Source organism: Apodemus sylvaticus (genome assembly GCF_947179515.1).
Source record: "Apodemus sylvaticus chromosome Y unlocalized genomic scaffold, mApoSyl1.1 SUPER_Y_unloc_2, whole genome shotgun sequence".
NCBI lineage: Eukaryota > Metazoa > Chordata > Mammalia > Rodentia > Muridae > Apodemus > Apodemus sylvaticus.
The window spans coordinates 230,909-241,744 of NW_026262996.1; the positions used below are offsets into that span (position 1 = coordinate 230,909).

The 10,836-nt window shown below is 38.1% G+C and overlaps 1 protein-coding gene across 1 annotated transcript; it reads left to right on the forward strand.

The window, feature by feature from the left end:
• The first annotated feature begins 488 nt into the window (after positions 1–488).
• LOC127676069 (RNA-binding motif protein, Y chromosome, family 1 member B-like) lies at positions 489–6,770 on the forward strand. Its single transcript, XM_052171995.1, is given in 9 exon segments — positions 489–597; positions 988–1,094; positions 2,145–2,322; positions 3,762–3,908; positions 4,468–4,576; positions 5,871–5,951; positions 6,029–6,117; positions 6,449–6,721; positions 6,724–6,770. Coding segments are annotated over 9 exon segments (1,140 nt in total).
• The last annotated feature ends 4,066 nt before the right edge of the window (positions 6,771–10,836 follow it).

The window sequence follows — 10,836 nt, forward strand, 5'->3', positions numbered from 1 at the left end:
GGCTCAGCGAAAGGTGCCATAGTAACGTCTTTAGCTTTTCTACCTAAGAACATCAGAAGTGTACTTTAAAAGTGCTACTGCTTTATGGTACCATAGGGTCTTTGTCCTGATTCTGTCAGCAGTACAGGCTCCTGTTAAGCTATGTGGTACGTTACTACGTTGATATGTTACACTTTCAGTACCACATATGTATAGAGTTGGTCTCCACCTGCTGAAATGCCCCCTCAAGCTACTACACTATGCAGATAGGTTAGACTTCATAAAGGTGTTACTTGTGCCTCCATAGTTTACATGCCAAGATACCACTGCTTGGTACTATATACCACAATCCCTATAATTCCTCTCAAACAGGAATTACTTTGAATCACCGTATATTTTATGCTAGGAATCATATCTCAGTCTTCTAAAACAATTGTTATCTAAGCTATTTCTACAGCTTCATAAAAGTTTTAAACATTATTTTATCCATTTGTCTACTTACAGAAAAAATGGCAGAAACTGACCAGCCTGGAAAAATTTTTGTAGGAAGCCTCAACACAGAGACCAGACAATCGACTCTTGAAGTAATATTTGGGAGATTTGGACCAATAGCACATGGTAACTCTTAAAAACCAAACTCTATGTCTCTTCAGAGTAAATATAAAGTCTTTCCATGTGTTTATTTTTAGAACTTGGGTGATTATTTCTGTTTATTAGACAATTACTCATTGCAGTTCATAATGTTGCCCAAGGGGTGCGAGATGTGTGGGTGTGTATCTGTTCACCCTGGATTTATAACAAAATACAAAAAAAGTCTTAACATTAATTCATGTTTTATTGATATTGAGAATACAACATAATGTGAAATTATGATTTTAACATTCTATTTAAGGTTTGTCTAGAATGATTGGTACTGTGTTCTGAGTATATTTAAATAAATGTTAATTTTAGAAATTGAAAAATTAATTTTTATGTGTTTTTCTAAATAAATGTTTATATATTTTGCAGTTATCTTGATGAGAGACCGTGAAACTAAGAAGTCTAGAGGCTTTGCTTTCGTTACTTTTCAATGTCCTGCAGATGCTAAAATTGCTGTCAAAGAAATGAATGGGGTGGTAAGCATGTAGTAACAATACACTATTTCTTTCCGGTACCTATTAACTATTTTTTTTAGTAGTTTTTTAGCACTTTGCTAAAATATGAGGAAACTTTCTTTGGCTTTTTTTAAACTAAGCCAAAATTATGACTAATAGAATATTTAAACATTGGCACAATATTAAATCTATCAGGTTCATATTATAATTGGACAGTAAATTGGATATAATATTTAAAAGAAACAAAAAAAAGAAAACATGCTGTGGGAAAAGCTGTTTGTACAATTCATGGAAGAAATTATAAAGGAAAATATTCTGCAGAAAGTTATGTTTGAGTAAAATTTAGCTCTAAACAGATCATAAATGTTACAGCAATAAAGTCAAATTGATTTTATTGATTATCAGAATAGAGTTTCTACCTTAACCCTAGGCCTAGTTTATTTTTACCAGCTTGGAATTCTCTTTTTGTCTTTTAAAACTAGCCATATGAGTGGTTTTTAACTAGTCACCTCATTATTTACTTTATAGTATTCTTTTAGAGAATTTTATTCAACAGATGCTGTTTGTTTCCTACATCAAAAATTTAGAAATTTCATATTCTATAGCAGCTTCAGTAATATGAAACACTATTTTTTAACATTACTTTAAAGGTAATTTTCTCCAACTTTTCCAGTAAATTTTTAAAATTGTTTCCTTTAGTTGGGGAGGGCAGTCATATAATTTATCTTTTTGCCCCTTTTCAATTCATAGTGTTATCATATACATAGATGTACATATATATTCCTAAAAACATATAAATATAACTTGCTCAGTCTATATCACGTAATTTGTATATTATGTTTTTAACTCTGATCATTTTCTATTGGATAATCTACTGGTAAGTGTTGTGCTTTTATTTTTTTGGGCTCTCAACATGCCATTTTGTATTTTAAGCTTTATTTTTCAGATAGTAAAATACTACAATTCTGTTTTTGTATCATAGCGTTTTTTTCTTTCTGAAAAAACAAATGTGTGTATTTGATGCAGTAAAAGGTAAAGTTTGTAAGTTAAATTTAATTGTGTCTTTTTCAGTCTTTGGATGGAAAAAGAATTAAAGTAGAACAAGCCAGGAGACCATCATCTCTTGAAAATGGTAGAAAGCGGAGACCATCATCCTTTTCAAGAACCAGAGGTGCTTCAAGAATTGTGAAATGTGGAAGAGGAGGAAGTAGAGCAAGAGGTCGTCGTCCTTCACGTGAACGGAATTTGGGTAACTTTACATAGTGTGACTGATAATTAGTAAGATAATATAAGTAGAAATATTTCAGCTTTTATTTACATTTTCATGAGTAGAGCAGTTGGCTTTCATATGATTAAAATAAATAACTGACATCTTAAAATTGAGTTTATACCAGTGCAAAAGAATTTTTACATTAGCATTTGTTCTTATAAACAGATTTTTACAAGATTCGTTGTATGTGCATTGGTGTTTTGCCTTTGTGTGTATGTCTATGTAATACTTTCATATCCTGGAGTTAGACTTTTTAGCTGCCATATGGGTGCTGGTAATTGAACACGGGTCCTCTGGATGAACATTCAATACTTTTAAAAACTGAGAAGCAAGATTTATTTCTAATCATGATTTTTAGTTTTTTTCTTTAGAAACAAGTATAGAATGTGAGCTGAAATTCTATTAGGGAGGTTAAAAGTATACTAGAAAGAAAACAAAATTAACTTAAAATGTCCAGAACTCAGAAGTACATGTTTCGGATAGAATTGATCAGATAATATTGTTGTATATTTATCTGAAAACTGTTCATTTTCTTATGATGACAGTTTGAATACAAGCCTTCTGAACATAAATTTATCTTCTGGAATTAATCTAAACCTTGAGCTCTTCAAGGCTGTTCCAGACTCTGGGAAAAAGTAACAGCACTTTTAAAGCATGTACATGTGAACTTTTGATATATGATGATGATGACTCATTAGAATGTTCATATGTAATGGCAGGAGTATTTTGTTTTTTTTTGAAAATAAACTCAAATGTATTTTAAAAGTATCTATCTATATTTTTTAATAACCAACATTAAATAACCAAGTAAGGGCTGTTTGAAAATGGTATAGGTGATTTGCCGACAGGTGATATTTTTCTCAAGTGGATTTACATTTTGTGCATGCTCTGCAAATGATCTTAATGGTTAAATCTAAGTCTTTATTCTCACATGGATATGTACTTACAAATTTTATGTATAATTGGGAACTAGATGTGTATTATGAATTTTTAACATAAAATGATTATAAAATATTCCATAGTCTTAGTTTATAAATTATAATTGTATTAATAGTGTTATATATTTTTTCGGTTGATATTTGGGCTTATATTTGGATGACAATTTATCTCATAGACGTATCTAAAAGTATTGAGAGTAGAATATATAAAAATCTGCTTTCTAATAATGAAGTGATTATTTTATCTGAACTTTAGGTATATTGGCAAATTGTTTCACTCGAGTCTGCCATTTCTTTAAACACAGTGTAATGTTTAAATTATGCTATAAATGTTAAATCCCCCTTTACGTACTGTTTGAATTATATTTACAAAAGGAAATAGTGAATTTAGAAAAAATTGTAGTTGCTAAGATCACAGTATTTAACGGAGGTTTATAAGTGATAATTTGCCCTTATTCATTGAAGTATTGATACATACAGATGATGTTAGATACACTCCTAATTTCAACATGAGTTCTTCTGGGAGACACTTTGCAGTTAGAAGAACTTCATCTTCAAAAAGGAATGGTCCTCCTAAAAGATCTGCAACTTTTGCTCTGACGAGCAATTCTGGACTGAGAGGACAAGGTAAATACATGCCAAGCAGATATTTTCGTGGAAATGCAGTTTATAATGGATGAAAAAATTTTAAACAATTGCCTATGTGTTTTGATAATCATAGTCTTATATATAACCACATGTGTATATATAAAGCTAAGTAAGAAAATTGTTCATTTGGAGATCTGTCCAAAGATAATAATGAAACTTGAATATTAGAGTATTTAGGTGATGTAGAATCAACATAATGAAACACGCTGTAAGCAATATGAGTAAAGAACATTGAAAAAATTTAAGATATGTGAAACATGAATAGCGAGATTTATTCATAAAATAAGAGGCAGACTGATGCTTGATTAAACTGTCAATAGTGTGTTTATATTTGTGAGTAGTTTAATGATACAGCTTTAAGGAATGAAGTATGCCAGATACACAGTAAATGATTAATTACAGGCAGATATAAAGATGGAGCTTGTTTTAGACTATTGCAGAAGGTATTTTGCAGAGAAAAGTGCAGTGTTCTTACTACTATTTTGAAATATCTGCAGCTTGAAATACTTGTATAATAATTTTTAAAATTAATTTCCAGAAGCCGGTGGAAGAGTGATTTCTAGAAATATGCCAAGAAGAGAGCCAGTGTCTTCCAGAAGAGATGAATATCCATTACTAAGTGATGATGGCCAGTCTTCTAATGATAGGTAAAGTAAAAATAGCAAAATGGCTAAATTTTCCTTGTTGAAGGAAAAATGTAGCTATTTTATTTAGTATCATACAAAAACATTTTATGTAGTATCAAAACCTTTTATGTCCGTCCTCATTAAGATTTTCCCAAGGCTAGTGAGATGGCTTAACAGATTGAGTAACTTTCATGAGGCCTAAGAAGATGTCCAAATATCACAGATTTTTTGGGGGTGGAACCCAGATTTTCTGGACATTAAACACACAGTGAATAAATGGATAAATGCATACAAAATTTTCTGCAAACTGTCTTCTAGGATGAAAAGGGTGGTCAGACCCGAGTTCATACACTCAGAACCAATGAAAAAGTTAGAAATAAAGTGTATGATCTTATCTGCCTTGGTTGATAGACTTTCATGTATTAATGGGAAGACTCATGGGTCTGATAGCATTACAGGAAAAATTTTCAGCATAGTTAGAGAAACTGTTCAAACTATGTGTAATGGACATGGGAACCAACTTTGAGGATGTTCTTTAATATTCACACTCATTCCCTACATGTCACTAATCTGAAAAAATATACCACCTGTTTTTAGTATGAAAAATAAATACCTTCCAATTACACAATTGATTTCTATTCTGTAAACACAGAAAATATTAATGCAATCACAGTTGACTGTATTCTGACTTGATTTATGTAATTTTCACATTTAATCATTTCTTAAGACTACATTTTATGTGAGTACACCATTGCTCTCTTCAGACACACCAGAAGAGGGCATCAGATTACATCTTATAAATTAATTTTATTTATTAATTATATATTTATTACATATTATGTTCTGATGTATATCATTTTAAAGGTATGATTTTGTGTTTTAGCAGTGCTAAGGACATTCATATACAGATAATAATAGTGTTCTTAATTTCAGTTATTTTGAGTGTATTGCAGAGGAAATGCTGGGTAATACGGTAGTGTATTATATAGAATCCTGCCATTTTACCTTCCTATCAGTTATAGTCAAAGTTTTAATTTTTATGAAGTCTCGTCCAATCCAAATACTGTATAATCTGCATTTGTTAAATTTTAGCAATCATAACAGCAGATTTCATTAGCACATTTGTTGGAGTAGTAGTCATATATCCAAGTTGTGTTTGGGACCATTGTCTTAGCTTACTTGGAGAAGTGCCCATTTATATTTTGCCAGGTACTCTGGCATTCACTGGCCAGTTAGCTAGTTGGCGAGTTCTAGGACAGTGAGAAACTTACATAAAAGATTGGATGGTTATTTTTAATTTCTTAAGTTTTTCAAGGAGATATGCATCAGCATCTAGAGGATACCGTGACTATGGCAATTACAGCTTTCAGGAGGAACATGCATCTGAAGTCTTCAGGTATTACAATTTCTTAAGAAATATGTTGCTGAAATTGTTAGTTTTTATGTTAACTCAAACTTTCTTTCAAATTGTAGTGATCATGCTGACTATCATGGGGGACATCATAGAGATTTCTCTGACTATTTAAGTGGAAGTTCATACAGAGATACCGATGGAAGTTATGGTAAGAGTCGTATTTTGAGTTGGTAAATAATTGCCATTTTCATGAATTTTACATGTAACATGGATTGTTTATTAATTACGTGTTTGTTTGCATTATTTGTAATTCCTACATTCTTAACTGAGTAAATGGGCAATCTCACAATTATTCTATTACATTTAAAAAGTTTAATTAATGTCCATACTTAATACTGTGGATATAGAGAGAATATAAGCAATTAAAATTGAAGCTTATTTTTAAAAAATTAAACTCACAAATTTCTAAGTATTTGTAACTTAAAAATTGAGATACAATTTTAAAAAGCTGTTTTCTTACTGTCATTTATCTACTTTAGGAAACTTTCATGAGGCACCATCTGCAAGAGGGACATACAGTGGAAACAACCGCTATGATGATTATAGTACCTCACGAGATGGATATGGTGGAAGACGAGAAATATACTCAAACAACAGAAGTGACATATATTCCAGTGGCTATGATTGTATTGGTAGAGAGGAAGTGCTTGCACCTATTGATAGGGAATACTCTGAGCATGGGGGCAGACAAGAAAGAGGGCATTCACCTATGGAAAGGCTGTATGGTGCATCTCGTGAAACATACAATGGTAGTTCAAGATTTGGGGGAACCCATGGAGGTCATGGAGAGAGCAGATATGAAAGCGGAGGCAGGTACTAAAAGTCTAAAGATGTGTGCCACACATTTCTAAGAATAAGATGTTATTCTTCTCAGAATGTTTAAAATGTTGACTTAGGAGATAAGGTATATATTAAGTTTTACTACATTGCCTGAATACTGAAATACATTGGTTTGGAGGAAAGTGAAATAATGAGCTTTCCATCCATGAATTGCTTTAGACCATGAAACAAGAAATGTTGACTGTCAAAAATTACTTTTTCTTAAACACTTAATGTTAAAGTAGAAATTTACCAGTAGAGATGAAGTATCTGCAATGTTAAAAAAAAAACAAACGGTCAATAAAAATTTATAAAAATTGCCATTGTCTGATTTTTGCTTTTGAATAACAAAGTATTTCTTCGTTTCTTTTCATGGTTATTTCTTCAAAAGTCAATAATTCCATGTATGTCTCTTTTTTTTTCCCCCAGTATTAAATCCTGGGTGAGACCCGTTAGTTCGGCTTTCTGGGCTGAAGTTCCTGGCAGCAAAGCAGTTGTCCAAACAACAGAGTCCAAGACCATTAGGGCCGCCCTTGCGTACCTGATTCTGTTCTGGATGCCGCTGTTCCTATCCATGAAGTATATTCGTTCCCCGTCCGACCAGAGAATGTCAGACAAGTCCGGCCTGACATTCTGCGAGTGCCCCACAAGTATAGAGCAGTCATGCTGCACGTCCGAGGGTGGGGCAGGAAGCAGGGTGGCTGGGGTTAGGGCAGGTGATGGGTTATATCTTATGTGAGGGGAGTTCAACAGTATAGCCTGAAGGTGCACCACTCTGACTTTGGACAGCCGCTGGCTGGGTGGACTCTTGAGGGTCCCCTCAAGAGTAGCCTTGGGGTAGTGATAACAAGTCTGCCACATGGTTTTATTTTGTCAGCATCCTTGTCTTGCAGGACTCTGGACGCTCTGATCCAGAAGCACACTGGCCATGCTGGGGCCACCGGGTCCAGCTTCTTAGATAAATAAGCCACAGGTCTTTTCTATGGCCCCAAAGTTTGGGTGAGCACCCACTTTGCTATCCCCTTCCTCTGATCCACATACAGGTGGAAAGGTTTGTGACTCTCCAGGAGGGCCAGGGCCGGCATCTCCAATAAGGCTCTTCTTAGAGTCGTAAAAGCCACGTAAATAAAGAACATCTCTAATAAAAAGAAGAAGAAAAGCCATGTCCATCTCAGGGGCCCATTCTACTTTGTCTTCTTGGCCCTGGGTCTCCTCATATAACAGTTTGGTTATGTCAGTGAAGCCTGGTCCCCAAAGTCTTCAAAACCCATCAGATCCCAGAAGTGCCTGTACTTGCCTCTGGGTTGATGGAACTGGGATGTTAAGGATGGTTTGCTTCCGGGTGTCCGACAGCATGTGTTGGCCGGTCCCCTTTGAATATGTAGGCGACCTCAAGTTGACAAAGCTGGGCCTTCTCAGCAGACACTCAGTAGCCAAGTTGACTCGGTTCCTGTGGGAGGTCTCTTGTGGTCTCTGGCATGTCTCCAAGTCGGCGTGGGGTCGGGGTGGGGCCTCTCAATTCATAGTGGGACACACTTATCTCGGGGAGAGCCCCAGTCCTCATGCAGTGTGCCTCTTCAAAGTTGGTAGGTTGAGATGCCAAATCTTTTCAGTTCAGACTCCCATTTTAGAGAACCAGACCTAAGTTTGAACTCAGGTAAACTAACAGGCCCGTACCCAGCATTAGATTCCAAGTTACCTCCTCCCAACAAAACCCAAGCCTACTTCTAGTCTCTAAGCTCACCCCAACAAGCCCTGTGTCTCCAGGTTACATCCCCGACAAGACCAGAGGCTCCAGGTTATTACCCCAACAGATCTGCACCCCCAGGTTACAAGCCCAGGCCAGGCCTAATGACCACCAATACCGAGGGAAATCAAAATTAACTTTAGGTTTTGACTCCCAGCACCAGCCAGTTATGCTAAAGACCATTGTAGCTTTCCAATTAGATGCTTGCACACGTTCCCCACCCCTCATCCCAACCCACCGCCTGCTGCTTGCTATAAAGCCTTGCTTGGATAGATGTTCAGGGCTCCTGTCTCCACCAAAAACTGTCCTGCCTGTCTGAGGTGAGCTGAAGGGCTGAGCTAGCTTAACTAGAATAAAGACCCTGCTGCTGTGAGATTGCATCAGACCAGCTCCTGTCTGGTTTAACCCTCTCCTGGCACTACAGGATGAGTTTTTGAATCCTTGAGGCAGGTGTGTTCAAGTCATTTGTCCCTTGAAGCCTCTCTCCAAGTCTTGCCATTCAAGGGCAAATAGAAGCTGGTTTTTAGTGCCAGAGAAAGGCCACAAAGCCATTCACTCACTGAAGTGTCCAAAGGATGTCAGGGGCAGTTTGGTTAACAAAGGCCATGTTCACAGCTGACTGGTGATCTCTGGCTTCTGAGTCAAAAGCAGTGTACATACAATAGGTTTCAAAGAACTGTCTAGATACTCCCTGGGGCTCTCATTCTTTCCTAGAATCACCTGGCTCACTTTAGATAAATTCCTGGGCCCTCTGGTGGCCTGTCAGAGCTTCCCCCGCCTCCCGCCCCCATGGCCCTGTGGGCCTCAGAATCATGGTAGACACAGAGCCTCTCCTTACCTTTAACAAGCAGTGTTAAAATCCCAGTCCAAGGAAAGGCTGGATCTATATCTGCCTGAACTTGAGTGGGCAGGCCATTGGTTCCCTGAACCAATTTCAAGGTGGCTCCCCCCACCCCATCCTCTCTCTCTCTCTCTCTCTCCTCTCTTGTGTAGAGGAACTGGAGCTGACACCTGGGATGGCAGACACTCATTTCAGGTGAGTTGCAGTGCCAGGAAAATGTCAGTTATCCTGCCAAAAAAACAGACAGGAGCCAATCTGATGCAGTGCACAGCAGGGTCTTTATTGCATTGGAGCTAGCTCACCAGCCTCCACCACAACACCACCATCCCCTCAACTCCCCCCACTCCCACCAATCGCCCTAACCCCATACCCCCAGTGCACCACAGTCAGGCAGGTTGTTTTTGGTGGTGGAGGTGGGGCAGCCCTGAATGTGCAAGCTTCTAATTGGAAAGCTAATGTGGCCTGTAACATAATTGGCTGGTGCTGGGGGACGTTTCAGAAGCTTAATTTCTGTTCCCTTCTACATTGGTGGTGGTTAGGCAAGGGGCTGGCCACCAGGCCATCTGAGGGTGCAGCTCTGTTGGGCGAATAACCTGGAGATGCTGGTCGTGTTGCGGGTGTAACCTGGAAATGATGGTCTAGCTAGTCTAGAGACTGGAGCTAGACTCAGGTGTTGTTGGGGGGCCGACTTGAAAACTAATGCTAGGCACCAGCCTGTTAGTTTACCTCAGTTCAAACTTAGGTCAGGTTCTCTACCATGGAGTCTGAACTTAAAAGATTTGGCATCTCCAGTCGCCATGATCGAATCTAGAAGACCCGTGAGGGCTGATGATCTAAGTAAACATGGGGGTGGGCGTTCTGCAACTTCCTGGCAAAAGGCACATATGTCATGAACTGTCTCCCCTGAGCATCTGGGGGCCCCTTAGCCCAGAGGGGGCAAGGCCTCAGTAGAATCTGTCTCCTAGGGAGTATGGGCCAGAATGTGAGGAGGACTCCAAGGGGAGTCAGAGGAGTCAGGGGCTGATCTTCCCTCTGCCTGTGCTGGTTGGGCAGCGGGCAGAGACAGAGGTGGTACGAGCAGGAACATAAGGAGGCAGACAGAGATCCTCCCCGGGAGCAGAAAGAGGAAACAAGACAAGAGGCCAAGGCAGACCCTCCTTTAGAAGAAGAAGAGTGGGGAACAGCGAGACCTGTAACAAAAAAGGTCTCATCCAAACAGGAGGCCTCTCAACCAGGTATTGCCACCTGGCACTTGGTCCAGATGGCCCCAAGCCTTCTTCACCCTGTAAATGCTGGGGAGATGGAAAGTCCCCTCCTCAGACCATAGGTGGGCCATTCATTCCTGTGTGTGGGCATGAACAACCAGACTCGGATCTTCTGTGCCGCTGCCTTTTAAGTCCTTAAAATGGTTCGGGACCAGGCAGTGGTGTGCTTTATGCCTGTCCCATCCTAGGAATTAA